Below are 16,432 nucleotides of genomic sequence, written 5' to 3' on the forward strand. Positions count from 1 at the left end.
AATGTGATTCCCTCAGTGCAGGTGAATTCAACAAGACTATGTAGCTGGCATATTTAGAAATCAACAAAAACCCTGCCATGTTTACTCAACACAACCTTAGGTGGGTTTTTATTACCTGGCACGTGTAAGGAGCACATTGGGGATAGTCCCCAAAGCAGTGTGTCCTTGAACAGGGCTGGTGGGAGGGGAGGTTGGGCTGGTTTTATAGCCAGAGGGTCTTGAGGCATGATCTTATTGGATTTTAAAATGAGGTGATGTGTTGGGTAACACCAGGGCTTGATCTGATTGGATCCTGGATGCTGCCATTCTGTTGTTCTCCAGGTCTAATCACTTAGGTTCCTCTGCCTTTGTTTTCATGATTGGTTCATCTGGGCATGCTCAGTTTATAGGGCTGTTAAACCTTGTGGGGGATCTATGGCAACCAACCTGAAACTGAACAAATACCTCAGGTGCACTTGAAAGCAGGACAAGGAAGGAGAAATAGAGATAAAATGCTGTTTCCTTATAATCATGCTCTTGCATCTCAACAATGTGAAAAGGGATAACCAGATTTAATATTATCTTTCCCACGGATACTTTTTATTTTTTTGCAGTTTTTTGGCCGGGGCTGGGTTTGAACCTGCCACCTCCAGTATATGGTGCCGGCACCCTACTCCTTTGAGCCACAGGTGACACCCAATACTTTTTTTTTTTAAGAGACAGAGTTTCACTTTATTGCCCTTGGTAGAGTGCTGTGATGTCACAGCTTACAGCAACCTCCAGCTCCTGGGCTTAGGTGATTCTCTTGCCTCAGCCTCCCAAGTAGTCCCATTGACACATTTTTGTGTGTGTTGTTTCCTTTATTAGAGTGGAGATGAGCAGTTAGGAGATGAAGCATAAAAAGAGAAGTAATATTGACTTTAAGAAATCATGTTTTCAGGGCAGGAGCAAGATGGCTGACTTGAAGCCAGCTTTCCACAGAGGCTCCCATCCACAAAGAGAGTTAAAGGACAGAAATTTAGCAAGTAACCTGGCGGATTAGAGTTGCACCAAGAAAGAAGGTTGAAGAACGCACATCAACCCTGCTGAGGCGAGCTGCGTCCCCAAGGATACAAACAAAAGGTACAAAATCCATCGCCAAGTGGACGGGACCTCCCCCATGAGAACAGCTCGGAGTATCCCATAAATGAATGAGCAGAGTTCAAAAGTCCTTCCATTATATCCCATGGGAGAGACCCTCTAAAAACTGGACCTACTTCCCCTACCAGGGTGTCATGGCACTCTCCTGCCACGCATAAAACTGTATAAAACTGTATATATTCTCTACCTGCAATTCTGAACTCTGAGCACTCCCCTCCACTCTCACTCTGAGGTCTGGAAACCTGTCCCCCAGGAGTCCAGATTCTTGAGTATTTTCTGGAGAGGTGTGGACAGGGCATGGACTGCTGCTGGTCAGTGTTGATTCTGCAGCACGGGAGTGAAGACAGGATGGTCAGCTGAGAGGGAACCACACAGGAGCGGCGGTGCTCCAAGGTGCAGACTAGCAGCCATTCTTGGCAACGATAGGGCTCACTCCTGGATATCCCGGAGTCACACCCCTGGTCTCTGGGCAACCAAAGGAGGCCGGGCATCTTCTCAGGTGGCAGCCACTGGTGGAACAGATCTGGGACAGAAACGCAGGCCCCATGAGTAAAGGGTTTGCCTGAGCCGGTACCGGCCTGGGTGGAGCATGGGGACTAGAAAATGCATGCAGAGCCGGAAGATTCTCAGGGCAGGGCTGACCCAGAGGACTGCTTTACTGAGCCTGGGATGCACCGACCCTCAAGGGATCATTAGCCCAGATAAAGGAGGGCAGGAGGGTAGAACTGACAGCTAACTGCACCGCGAATACTAATGACAGCCAAGACCCGAGACCGGACAGCAGCACAGACAGGGCCTGAGGCTCGGTTTCTGTGAACTCTAACAGCCTCTCTTCTGCAGAGGAAGATAGCCCAGACAGAAACAAATTCTGCAAAGTTGTTCTGTTCTGTCAGTAACATCACTGAGGGGCAGGGCTGGAACTGAGTGAACAGCCCCAGCCTCCATTAAGCACTCGAGGTTATCAAGCCTCACCTCCCACTGCCAGAGTGGCAGAGAGCAGCGGCTTGGCTGAGGAGACATAGATCTCCCTGTGATTCAGGCATGTGCAACCCCCTGGAGTACCTGCTCATTGGAGGCAACTGGGTCACAGCCCTGCGGGATTATCAGTGACTGTGTGTGACAGAGATGCAAGGTGCGGAAGGAGGCATCAACCTTCCCAGACTAATCTATTTGCTTGGTGGGTCCTCCTGACCTCACGGAGCACTGGAACAAGTAATATATGAGTTGTCAGCACACCCCTGCAATCTAGTTGCCAGAGACCTTTTAAACTCTCCCACCTGAGATAGGTGCTGACTTAGACCAGTGATTTGTACCTCTTGAACTGGGCCAATCGCCCAAGGACTATCCAAGTGGTACCCTAGGTGTGTGCTTGTAGGAAGGTTTGATTTTCCTTTTCCAATTGTTGCTGTGGGGGGGGCGGGGTGACTTAATTGCTGGTATTTCTCCACAGCTGAGACTTCAACCCAGAGTAACTGATTCACTAGGGTTGGACAGAGACCAGCTGAAAACAAGACAGAGCCACTTAGCCCCACCACACCAAGCAGGTCCCCAGTTTCTCAGGCTGTAGCACTGTACAGGTCCTTGGCAAAGCTCCAAGGGGAAAGATTTAGACACCAGTCCCAGCTTTTGGGCAAAAGGCTGGTTAATCATTACTCCTGGAACCCCCAACACAACTTTTCTTTATCCACTCATCTAGTCAAACAGTGTAAAATAATCATGGGCAGAATCAGTGGGGAAACTCTGGTAACATGAATAACCAGAGTAGATCAACCCCCCGCAAAGAAAGATATGGCAGACATAACTGAAGATCCCATTCATTAACAGATGACTGAGATGTCAGAAATTGAATTCAGAATTTGAATTGCAAACAAGATTAATAGAATGGAGGAAAAGTTGGAATTAGAAATTTAATGAGCAATTCAAAAGTTGTCTCAAGAAATCAAAGAATTTAAAGACAAAATCACCAAAGATTTTTGACACATTGAAGCAAGAATTTGCAGTCCTCAAAGGTCTGAAAACTACAGTAGAATCCCTCAGTAACAGAGTGCAGCAAGGAGAAGAAAGGATTTCTGACATTGAAGACAAAGCTTTTGGATGCTCCCAAACTCTCAAAGAGGAAGAGAAATGGAGAGCAGAAATGAATCATTCTCTCAGAGAGCTCTGGGATAATTCGAAGAAGGCTAATATCTGCCTCATTATTACCCGTGAAAGCGAAGAAGTGGCTTCGCAAGGCACAGAGGCTCTTCTCCATGAAATTATAAAAGAGAATTTTCCAGACAGAATGCCAAGAGATTCTGAAATTCAGATAACAGTTTCAGAACCCCAGCACTACTCAACTTGAATAAGACATTCCCCAGGGACATCATAATTAACTTTACTAAAGTTAATAATGAAGGAGAAAATTCTGAAAGCAGCCAGACGTAAGAAAACTATCACCTACAAAGGGAAAAATATTAGAATGACTGCAGATCTCTCTGCAGAAAACTTTCAAGCCAGAAGAGGGTGGTCATCGACTTTTAATCTCCTAAAACAAAATAACTTTCAACCGAAGATCCTGTATCCAGCTAAACTGAGTTTCATTTATGATGCAGAAATTAAATACTTTAATGACATTCACATGTTGAAGAAATTTGCCACAACTAAACCAACTCTTCAGTATATTCTCAGACCTATCTTCCATAATGACCAGCACAACATTCTACCAAAAAAGTAAACTCACTCAGAAACTTTTGATCAAACTCCAACTTCCACAGTGGCAAAAGGATTAAAAATGTTCACTGAACTTTCGAAAAGCTCCATACCCCAAATTTTATCAGGCTTATCAATATTCTCCATTAATGTGAATGGCTTAAACTGTCCTCTAAAGAAGCAGTTGGCTGACTGGATACAAAAACTCAGGCCAGATATCTGCTGCATAGAAGAATCTCATCTTATTTTAAAGATAAACATAGACTCAGGGTGAAAGGATGGTCATCCATATTTCAGGCAAATGGAAATCAGAAAAAAAGCAGGTGTTGCAATTCTTTATGCAGATATAATAGGCTTTAAACCAACAAAAGTAAGGAAGGATAAGAAGGGTCACTTCATATTTGTTAAGGGTAATACTCAATATGATGAGATTTCAATTATTAATATTTATGCACCCAACCAGAATGCACCCCAATTTATAAGAGAAACTCTAACAGACATGAGCAACTTGATTTCCTCCAGCTCCGTAATAGTTGGAGATTTTAACACTCCTTTGGCAGTGTTGGATCGATCCTCCAATAAGAAGCTGAGCAAAGAAATTTTAAATTTAAACCTAACCATCCAACATTTGGATTTAACAGACATCTATAGAACACTTCATCTCAACAAAACTGAATACATATACTTCTCATCAGCCCATGGAACATAATCCAAAATCGATCACATCTTAGGTCACAAGTCTAACCTCAGTAAATTTAAAGGAATAGAAATTATTCCTTGCATCTTCTCGGACCACCATGGAATAAAAGTTGAACTCCATAACAACAAGAATCTGCAAACTCATACAAAAACATGGAAGTTAAATAACCTTATGCTGAATGATAGCTGGGTCATAGAAGAGATTAAGAAGGAAGTTACCAAATTTGTGGAACAAAACGACAATGAAGACAAGAATTATCAGAACCTCTGGGATACCGCAAAGGCAGTCCTAAGAGGGAAATTTATAGCACTGCAAACCTTCCTCAAGAGAACAGAAAGAGAGGAAGTTAACTTAATGGGACATCTCAAGCAACTGGAAAAGGAAGTACATTCCAACCCCAAACCCAGTAGAAGAAAAGGAATAACCAAAATTAGAGCAGAATCAAATGAAATTGAAAACAAAAGGATTATACAACAGATCAATAAATTGAAAAGTTGGTTTTTTGAAACTCGCCAAAAAACTGGACTTAGTTTCATCTATTGTAACATTTACCTGAGATGATCATTTCTTTAGTCTAGAATTTGCCCTAAATCAGAAGTATACCTCTGAATTACCTGTATGTGTCCTGGATTCCTTGGGGGAAGGAAGGAAAGAAGGAAGGAAGGAAGGAAGGGAGGGAGGGGAGGGAGGGAGGAAGGAAGGAAGGAAGGAAAAGTTGGTTTTTTGAAAAGGTCAATAAAATAGATAAACCTTTGGCTAATTTAACCAGGAAAAAAAAGAGTAAAATCTCTAATTTCATCAATCAGAAATGACAAAGATGAAATAACAAAAAAAAAAAAAAGATGAAATAACAACAGACACCTCAGAAATTCAAAAAATCCTTAATGAATATTACAAGAAACTTTATTCTCAGAAATACGAAAATCTAAAGGAAATTGACCAATACTTGAAAGCACGTCACCTTCTAAGACTTAGCCCGAATCAAGTGGAAATGTTGAACAGGTCTATCTCAAGTTCTCAAATAGCATCAACCATACAAAATCTCCCTAAAAAGAAAAGCCCGGGACCAGATGGCTTCACATCAGAATTCTACCAAACCTTTAAAGAGGAACTAGTACCTATGTTAATCAACCTGGGCCAAAATATAGAAAAAGAAGGAAAACTACCCAACACGTTCCATGAAGCAAACATCACCCTGATCCCCAAACCAGGCAAAGACCCAACAAGAAAAGAAAATTATAGGCCAATATCACTAATGAATATAGATGCGAAAATATTCAACAAGATCCTAACAAACAGAATCCAGCAACACATCAAACAAATTATACATCATGACCAAGTCAGTTTTATCCCAGGGTCTCAAGGCTGGTTCAATATACGTAAATCTATAAGTATAATTCAGCACATAAACAAATTAAAAACCAAAGACCATATGATTCTCTCAATTGATGCAGAAAAAGCTTTTAATAATATCCAGCATCCCTTCATGATCAGAACACTTAAGAAAATTGGTATAGAAGGGACATTTCTTAAACTGATAGAGGCCATCTACAGCAAACCCACAGCCAATATTGTATTGAATGGAGTTAAATTGAAATCATTTCCACTCAGATCAGGAACCAGGCAACGTTGCCCATTGTCTACACTGCTCTTTGGCATTGTAACGAAAGTTTTAGCCATCACAATTAAGGAAGAAAAGGCGATCAAGGGTATCCATATAGGGTCAGAAGAGATCAAACTTTCACTCTTCGCAGATGATATGATTGTATATCTGGAAAACACCAGGGACTCTACCACAAAACTCTTAGAAGTGATCAAGGAATACAGCAGCGTCTCAGGTTGCAAAATCAACATTCATAAATCAGTAGCCTTTATATATATCAACAATAGTAAAGCTGAAAAAATAGTCAAGGACTCTATTCCATTCACAGTAATGCCAAAGAAGATGAAATACTTGGGAGTTTATCTAACAAAGGACTTGAAAGAGCTCTATAAAGAGAACTATGAAACTCTAAGAAAAGAAATAGCTGAAAATGTTAACAAATGGAAAAACATACCATGCTCATGGCTGGGAAGAATCAACATTGTTAAAATGTCCATACTACTCAAAACAATATGCAATTTTAATGCAATCCCTATTAAAGCTCCATTGTCATACTTTAAAGATCTTGAAAAAATAATACTTTGTTTTATATGGAATCAGAAAAAACCTCAAATAGCCAAGACATTACTCAGAAATAAAAACAAAGCAGGAGAAATCACACTACCAACCCTCAGACTATACTATAAATCGATAGTGATCAAAACAGCGTGGTACTGGCACAAAAACAGAGAGGTAGATGTATGGAACAGAATAGAGAACCAAGAGATGAATCCAGCTACTTACCGTTATTTGATTTTGACAAGCCAATTAAAAACATTCAGTGGGGAAAAGATTCCCTATTTAAGAAATGTTGCTGGGTCAATTGGCTGGCGACCTGTAGAAGACTGAAACTGGACCCACACCTTTCACCATTAACTAAGATAGACTCTCACTGGATTAAAGATTTAAACTTAAGACATGAAACTATAAAAATAGTAGAAGGAAGTGCAGGGAAAACTCTTAAAGAAATCAGTCTGGGCAAATATTTTATGAGGAGGACCCCTGGGCAATTGAAGCAGCTTCAAAAATACACTACTGGGACCTGATCAAACTAAAAGGCTTTTGCACAACCAAGAACACAGTAAGTAAAGCAAGCAGACAGCCCTCAGAATGGGACAAGATATTTGCAGGTTATGTCTTCAACAAAGGTTTAATAACCAGAATCCACAGAGAACTGAAATGTATAAGCAAGAAAAGAACAAGTGATTCCATCTCAGGCAGGGCAAGGGACTTGAAGAAAAACTTCTCTGAAGAAGATAGGCACACGGCCTACAGACATATGAAAAAATGCTTATCATCCTTAATCATCAGAGAAATGCAAATCAAAACTACTTTGAGATATCATCTAATTCCAGTAAGATTAGCTCATATAACAAAATCCCAAGACCAGAGATGTTGGCGTGGATGTGGAGAAAAGGGAACACTTCTACACTGCTGGTGGGAATGCAAATTAATACATTCCTTTTGGACAGATGTTTGGAGAACACTTAGAGATCTAAAAATAGACCTGCCATTCAATCCTATAATTCCTTTACTAGGTATATACCCAGGAGACCAAAAATCACATTATAATGAAGATATTTGTACTAGAATGTTTATTGCAGCCCAATTCATAATTGCTAAGTCATGGAAAAAGCCCAAGTGCCCATCGATCTACGAATGGATTAATAAATTGTGGTATATGTACACCAGGAAATATTATGCAGCCTTAACAAAAGATGGAGACTTTACCTCTTTCATGTTTACATGGATGGAGATGGAACATATTCTCCTTAGTAAAGTATCTCAAGAATGGAAGAAAAAGTATCCAATGTACTCAGCCCTACTATGAAACTAATTTATGGCTTTCATATGAAAGCTATAATCCAGTAATAACCTAAGAATATGAGAAAGGGGGAGAGAGAGGGGAGGGGAGGGTGGAGGATGGGCGGAGGGAGGATGATTGGTGGGATCACACCTATGGTGCATTTTACAAGGGTACATGTGAAACTTACTAAATTTAGAATATAAATGTCTTAACACAATAACTAAGAAAATGCCAGGAAGGCTATGTTAACCAGTGTATGGTGCCCAATGATTGTATTAATGTACACAGCTATGATTTAATTTTTAAAAAATCATGTTTTCCAGTAAACCTGCTTCTAGTTGGCAGATACTATTTTTTTTTTTTGAGAGTTTTACTATGTTGCCCTTGGTAGAGTGCCATGGTATCACAACCCACAGCAACCTCAAACTCTTGGGCTTAAGCAATTCTCTTGCCTTAGCCTCCCAAGTAGCTGGGACTATAAGCACCTGCCACAATGCCAGGCTATTTTTTTGTTGCAGTTGTTACTGTTTTTTAGCTGGCCCAGGATGGGTTCGAACCTGCCTACCTGGGTGTATGTGGCCAGCACCCTAACCACTGAGCTACAGGCGCTGAGCCCGCTGATACTTTTTAAACAGAAGAGAAAATGCTGATAATAAAAAGGAAAAATTTCTCCCTTTAATTCTTATTGCTGAACAAAAGTTTTCTTCCTGTAAAACCTGGAGGACTGAGGGTACTATTTCCCATTGGGGCTTTTTCTTGTATTATTCACACTGGTTGAACAATGGGCCCTCCTTTTCTCTTTCCACTTGGATCACTCATGATTGGATATCCCCTCAGTTTTCATTTCCATGTCAGATAGGCTCTAAAGATGCTCTATGTCCCTGGACATAGTGGAGTTATTGCTACATTTTGGGTGGATTAAGGTGGGGCTGTTTGTCTCATGATTATTAAAGATGAGCATTTCCTCTGGGAATTGAGAAAGAAAGGCCTTCCAGAGTGCTAGGATTACAGGTGTGAGCCACCGTGCCTGGCACACAAACCTAATATTATCAACTTCTCACATATGTGGCTAAGTTTCTCAACAATACACATGCTGAGAAAATCTTCCTCTTGATTTTATGATCGGACTCCATGCTGGATATGCAGTGAGAGCTGTTAATTCTAAATTCAAGAAAATCTCTAGAAAGCAAAATCCTACTGCTGCTTTTATAGTATTACTTACATGAAGAGACTTCCTACCAAATGAGTGAGCAACAGTGAAACATACCTCCAATGTCACTCAAAAGGTCAGGGACTCACAAAGTCAGATCCCTCAATTACCATTCTGCCATTCCTGAGCCAAGGACACATTCATGTGTCCACTGTAACACTCAAAAGACCGAACACACACCAATTGTCTGACTAAAGCCTCACTGAGAGATGGATATGTAGGTCAGGCCATATCCTTGATCTTATATTAAATCTAGCTTTATTTCAAAAATGAAGGCCGCTAAAAATGAGCCAGGTGAAAATTTTTTGAGTGAATGGGGAAAAGAACAGTTTGAAATGGTGATATCTGGAGGCTAGGAGCTACTCAGCTGCTGAAACATACAGAAGAGTACAAATTGCAAAACATAATCATATGATATTGGATAGCTCAGAAAAGTTTTGAGGACCAAATACATAAAAAAAAAAAAAAAGGGTGATGCCTGTGGCTCAAGGAGTAGGGCGCCGGCCCATTTACCGGCAGTGGTGTATTCAAACCTGGCCCCAGCCAAAAAAAAAAAAAAAACAGCCCAAACCATCACCTTTCAAAACTGGAAAGATAAGGAAAGCACCACTGCTAAGGATGCCCAAAGAATGCCACAGCAACACATGCCACCAAATAGGAACAGGAAGTAAAACTGTCAACTACAAGCTGAGCAAGAGTGAGACCTTCTCTACTAAAAATAGAGAAAATTAGGTGGACATCATGGTGGAAGCCTGTATTCCAGCAGTTCTCAACTTGTGGGTCGCGATGCCTTTAGATCTGTATTAAAGGGCCACAGCATTAGGAAGGTTGAGAATCACTACTGTAGTCCCAGCTACTCGGGAGTCTGAGGCAGGAAGATCTTCTAAACCCAGGACTTTGAAGTTGCTGTAAGCTAAGCTGATGCCACAACTCTAGCCTGGGGCAACAGAGTGAGATTTTGCCTCAGGAACAAAAAAAATGACTCCTGGCAGCACCTGTGGCTCAGTGAATATGGTGCTGGCCCCATATACAAAGGGCGGTGGGTTCGAACCCGCCCCAGCCAAATTGCTGCAACAAAAAATAGCCGGGTATTGTGGTGGGTGCCTGTAGTTCCAGCTACTCAGGAGGCTGAGGCAAGAGACTCGCCTAAGCCCAAGAGCTAGAGGTTGCTGTGAGCTGTGATGCTACAGCACTCTACCAAGGGTGATAAAGTGAGACTCTGTCTCTAAAAAAAAGAAAGAAAGAAAAAATGACTCTCGGATGACACCTGTGCCTCAGCGGGTAGGGTGCCAGCCCCATATACTGAGGGTGGCGGGTTAAAACCTGGCCCTGGCCAAACTGCAACAAAAAATAGCCAGGGGTTGTGGCGGGTGCCTGTAGTCCCAGCTACTTGGGAGGCTGAGGCAAGAGAATCACCTAAGCCCAGCAGTTGGAGGTTGCTGTGAGCTGAGACGCCACAGCACTCTACCAAGGGCAATAAATTGAAACTCTATCTCTACAAAAAAAAAGACTCATACATTCTATAATAATGTGAGTGCAACTTTTCCCACATTCATGTTTTGGAAACTTTGATGTTTTATCATATTTAACCATCAATACTGACTCTACTATTAGCATCAGGCATTTCTGATACTGTATGCAGTAGCTCATTTCTTGAAGTATCCCTTTAAACTAGGTACAGAATTAGGAGTACATAATTACCCATTACCTGTAATATTGCATGAATTTTCCACAGTTAAGGTCTTTCTCACCTCATTTTTGGTACATGTTCTGCTTAACTTCTCACATTCTAAAACATCTATATTCATAAGCAAAATGTTCTATTGCTCATATTATCAGATATATATGTCTGTGAATGTTATACAGAAGAAATTAAAATTATTCCATCTCAACAGACAATAGGAGGGGGTTAGCAAAGGCCCTGGGTCTGGGAGTAAGACTACAGGTCTGTAGTGAAGAAGTGAGGAGGTAAGTGAGCCACACCTGGGAGTCAAATCTAAATGCAAACTCAGAACCAAATGGATTGCATGGGGACAGGTCCTTTGTAAGACATAGGAAAATAAAAAATACTAATACTGAGAACAGGTAGGAAATAGACCTAGAGTACCTTGGTACATTGAGGGTCCCATGGAAATATGTGCAGTGCAGTGGCCCTTTCCCTCCATTTTCTTTGTGGTAAAATATACATAAAGTTCACCATTTTATCTAATTTTATTTTTTTTTTGAGACAGAGCCTCAAGCTGTGGCCTTGGGTAGAGTGCTATTGCATCACAGCTCACAGCAACCTCCAACTCCTGGGCTTAAATGAGTCTCCTGTCTCCACCCCCCAAGTAGCTGGGACTATAGGCACCTGCCACAATGCCCGGCTATTTTTTTTTTTTTTTTTGGTTGCAGCTATCATTGTTGTATGGTGGGCCTAGGCTGGATTCCAACCCGCCAGCTCAGGTGTATGTGGCTGGCATCTTAGCTGCTTGAGGCACAGGCACCGAGCCATCTTACCTAATTTTAAATGTACAGCAAAGTGACATTAAGAACACTCATCCTCAGGCTGGGTATGGTGGCTCACACCTATAATCCCAGCACTCTGGGATGCCAAGGCAGGTGGATCGCCTGAGCTCACAAGTTCAAGACCAGCTCTGAGCAAGAGTGCAACCCCACCTCTAAAACTAGCCAGACAGTGTTGCAGATGCCTGAAGTCCCAGCTACTTCGGAGGCAAGAGAATCGCTTGAGCCCAAGAGTTTGAGGTTGCTGTGAGCTGTGACATCACAACACTCTACTGAGGGCAACAAAAAGACTGTCTTAAAAAAAAAAATTCAACAGCATTCATCCTAGTATGCAACTATTACCATCCATCACTAGAACCCTTTTCATCTTGCAAAATTAAAACTCTATACCGATTCTCCAATTTCCCTATCCCCTGGCAAATGTCATTTGACTAGGACCATGAAAGTTACTATTCTAGGTACCTGATCTAAGTAGAATTACACAGTATTTATCTTTATATGAACGGTCCATTTCACTTACCATAATGTCCTTAAGGTTCATCCATGTTGCAACATGGGAGAGAATTCCATTTTTTAAAGGCTCAGTTACTATTCCATTCTGTGTATAGATTACCTTTTGTTCATTCATCTTTCATGAACACTTGAAAAGCTTCCAGGGCGGCACCTGTGGCTCATGAGTAGGGCGCTGGCCCCATATACTGAGGGTGGCAGATTCAAACCTGGCCCCAGCCAAACTGCAACAAAAAATAGCTGGGCATTGTGGCGGGTTCCTGTTGTCCCAGCTACTCCAGAGGCTGAGGCAAGAGAATCACCTAAGCCCAAGAGCTGAAGGTTGCTGTGAGCTGTGATGCCATGACACTCTACTTAGAGGGCAAGAAAGTGAAACTCTGTCTCTAAAAAACAAAAAAAAGCTTCCACATTTTACCTGCTGTGAATGATCACATTATGTACATAGGTATACAAACACCTATTTGAGAACTCACTTTCAAACTTTTTGAGTATCTTCCCAGAAGTGGAAATACTAGATATGTTAATTGTATATTTAACTTTCTGACAACCTGCCATACTGTTTTCCACAGTATTTTACATTCCCATTGACTGTGCACAAGGGTCTCAATCATTCCATATCTTTGTTGGCATTTATTTCTTGACACAGGTAGTAGCAACACCAATGAGTGTGAGGTGATATGTATGTCGCAGGTCTGGTTTTCATTTCCCTAATGACTAATAATGTTGAGCATCATTAAGTGCTTACTGGCCATTTGTATATCTTATTTCGAGAAATGTCTATACATCCTTTCCTTATTTTGTAATTGGGCTGTGCTTAGTGTAGGCTGCTAAATCAAGATATCATAAACTAGATGGCTTAAACAACAAATTTATTTCTCACAGTTTGAGAGGCCAGAAATCCAAGTATCAAGGCACTGGCAGATTGGGTGTCTGGTGAGGTCCTGCTTCCTAGTTCAAAGAATACTATGTATCTTCTAACTTAATCTGTTTATGGTGGACAGCAAAGCTAGCTTTCAAGGGACCTCTATCAAGAGACTGATCCCATCTATGAGGCCTTTATCATTATGATCTCCTCTCATACTAACACCCCCAGAGACATTTCTTCTGAATATAATCACATTAAGGGGTAGGGTTTCAACACACAAATTTGGGGTTACATACACTCAGTACAAACCTGAACTCTGACCCCCTAAAATTGATGTCCTTCTCATGTGTAAAATACATTCATTCCATTCCAAAGGCCTCAAGTCTTAACTAATTGCAGCAGGAACTCTAAAGTGTCATCTCAATATATATAAACCAGATATGGTTAAGACCTGATTCATGCTTAGGGAAAATTCTTCAGCTACTAGAAACTGAACTAGCTGTGTGTTCCCAAAATACAATAGAAAGAGGCATAGGATGCCATCCCCATTCTACAAGGGAGAAGAGAAGACGAAGAAGGGGTAAGCTCTCAAGCATGTCCAAAATCCAAAGGGTAAACTGAAGACTTTCCATATTCTTTACACTTGTAGTGTTCCTCCACTATGCATTCTTGTGTGTACTTGAAGGTTGTGTGATAAATGAAAGATTTCCCACATTCCTTACATAAGGGTTATCTCCACTATGACCTCTTTCATGTCTTTGAAAAGAACTAGAATAACTGAATGTTTTCCCACACTTCTTGCATTCATAGGGCTTCTCTCCAGTATGAGTTCTTTCATGTATTCGAATGGAACTAGCATAATTGAATGCTTTGCCACATTCTTTACATACATAAGGTTTTTCTCCAGTATGAGTTCTTTCATGTGTTCGAACAGAACTAGGACAGTCAAAGGCTTTACCACATACTGTGCATTTATAAGGTCCATCTCCAGTATGCAGTATCATATGTTTTCTAATCCTTTTGAGAGAAATGAAGGCTTTTCCACATTCCTTACATACATAGGGTTTCTCTCCAGTGTGAGTCCTTTCATGTATTTGAAATGAACTGGGACAGTCAAAGGCTCTACCACATACTTTGCATTTATAAGGTCCATCTCCAGTGTGGCTAATCATGTGTCTTCGAACACTTGGGAGAGAAATGAAGGCTTTCCCACATTCCTTACACTCATAGGGTTTTTCTCCAGTGTGAGTCCTTTCATGTGTTCGAACATTACTGGAAGAACTGAAGGTCTTACCACATTTATTGCATTCATAAGGTTTCTCTCCAGTATGAGTTCTTTCATGTTTTCGAACATAACTGGGAAAAATGAAGGCTCTTCCACATACCTTACACTTATAAGGTCCATCTCCAGTGTGCCTAATCATGTGACTTTGAAAATTTGTGTAAGAAATGAAGGCTTTTCCACATTGTGTACATTCATGGGGTTTCTCTCCAGTGTGAGTTCTTTCATGTATTCGAAATAAACTGGGACGGTCAAAGGCTTTCCCACATTCCTGACATTTATAAGGTCCATCCCCAGTGTGCCTAATCATGTGTCTTTGAAAACTTGGGAGAGAAATGAAGGCTTTTCCACATTCCTTACATTCATAGGGTTTCTCTCCAGTGTGAGTTCTTTGATGTATTTGAAATAAACTGGGACGGTCAAAGGCTTTCCCACACTGCTGACATTTATAAGGTCCATCTCCAGTATGTCTAATCATGTGTCTTCGAACACTAGGAAGAGAAATGAAGGCTTTTCCACATTCTTTACATTGATAGGGTTTCTCACCAGTGTGAGTTCTTTCATGTCTTCGAAAAGACTGGCAAGAACTGAAGGCTTTCCCACACTGCTTACACTTATATGGTTTCTCTCCATATTCCTGGTATTCATACGGTTTGTGTCCAGCATGAGATCTGATGTGCCTACTAAGGGATGAATGATGCATAAAAACTTTCCCACACAAACTACATTCACATGGTTTTACTATACTAGGAATTTTCTTGTTCAGATTGAGATTTAGAATCTCATTGAAGGTTCCTTCACATTGATCACGTTCACAGAGTCTCTCTACCATATGATTGCTGTAAAAAACAGAAAGCATATTAATGGTTTATTACTGACTTCATATTTATTAATAGGCATTGGACTTCCATTTTTACCAGAATGGGGAAAGGGTAAGTTTTCAGCTCTATCTTAATTGTCTGAAAGTGAATGAATTGAATGCTCTGCAAGAGGGCTTGACTATAGCTATTATCAAAATCACAATACTCATATATATGGTTTCTTAATACTGTTTCTAAATGAATTATTTTGAAAACACTGCATACTGTGTCACATTTATGTATGTATTTTTGGTAAAAACAAAAAAAAGTTCTATGAATATATAAATTTGAAGCTTGTTTTATTGGTTTTCTTGCTTTATTTTTTAAATTTCATAACATACTAAGGTTCTTTCTTAAGACACTGCTTTCTCTAATGAGTACAAGTTACCTTAGAAGTCTCCTTTGATTTCTGTACCAATCGTCAATGTTTTGGTCTTCCCATTTTTTCCCTAAAATATAGTCAGAAAAAATCATTATGAATGGATAGAAGCTATAGAAAAATAATTAGATTTTAGGTTCTTGATAAGCTGCAAACAAACCTGATTTATTCACCCAATATTCCCTTTCCACATTCAACATCATGGAACAGTGTTAATGAGCAAGAAACACTTCTCTTATTGACCAAGAAAGGAATGATGTCATTTTTACCTATGCAGGCCAAGTTCCTAAAAGTTTCTCGCATCACATCTCTGTAGAGTTTCTTCTGGGAAGGATCCAGCAAAGCCCACTCCTCCAGGGTGAAGTTCACTGCCACATCCTCAGAGGCAACTGAGTCCTGAAACATCCCACACATGTTTAATCAAGGAAGGGTAAGATAACAGCACAGGGATATATACTAATTTCATAAAAGTTCAGAAGCAATTTGCTCTCTAAACATGTTTATATAATGAATAAATATGGTTGTCAGAATTCTGACTCTCTGTCCACATTCAATTCCTCATAAATCTAACAGCACCATGAAAACATGGAACTGATGTCTATATTTTTATTGTTGTCCCTACAAGTTTTATTTATCTCTAATGGAAGGACCCAGTTCACCTTGGAAAAATGAAGGAAATTTTACATAGGCAGTCCCCAAGTCACAAACATCCAGCTTACATACAATTCACACTTATGAATGGGGGCTATTGCAGTAGGTCCCTGAGTTACAAACATCTGGCCGATGTACAACACTTACTTACAAACAGAGGCTATTACAGGTAATATAAGTAAATGTACCTGTTCCAACTTATATACAAATTTAA

General features: G+C 40.5%; 1 protein-coding gene across 1 annotated transcript in view; it reads right to left on the reverse strand.

The window, feature by feature from the left end:
- Positions 1 to 12,812: 12,812 nt before the first annotated feature.
- ZNF564 (zinc finger protein 564) overlaps positions 12,813 to 16,432 on the reverse strand; it is a 40,144-nt gene continuing 36,524 nt past the window's right edge. Inside the window, exons 2-4 of the mRNA XM_053585887.1 lie at positions 15,837 to 15,963; positions 15,577 to 15,637; positions 12,813 to 15,167 (exon numbers count right to left, since the gene is read on the reverse strand). Coding sequence (XP_053441862.1) covers positions 13,706 to 15,167; positions 15,577 to 15,637; positions 15,837 to 15,963 — 1,650 coding nt within the window. The 3' untranslated portion in view covers positions 12,813 to 13,705. The remainder of the gene's footprint in view (positions 15,168 to 15,576; positions 15,638 to 15,836; positions 15,964 to 16,432) is intronic.

This window comes from Nycticebus coucang, chromosome 3, assembly GCF_027406575.1.
Source record: "Nycticebus coucang isolate mNycCou1 chromosome 3, mNycCou1.pri, whole genome shotgun sequence".
NCBI lineage: Eukaryota > Metazoa > Chordata > Mammalia > Primates > Lorisidae > Nycticebus > Nycticebus coucang.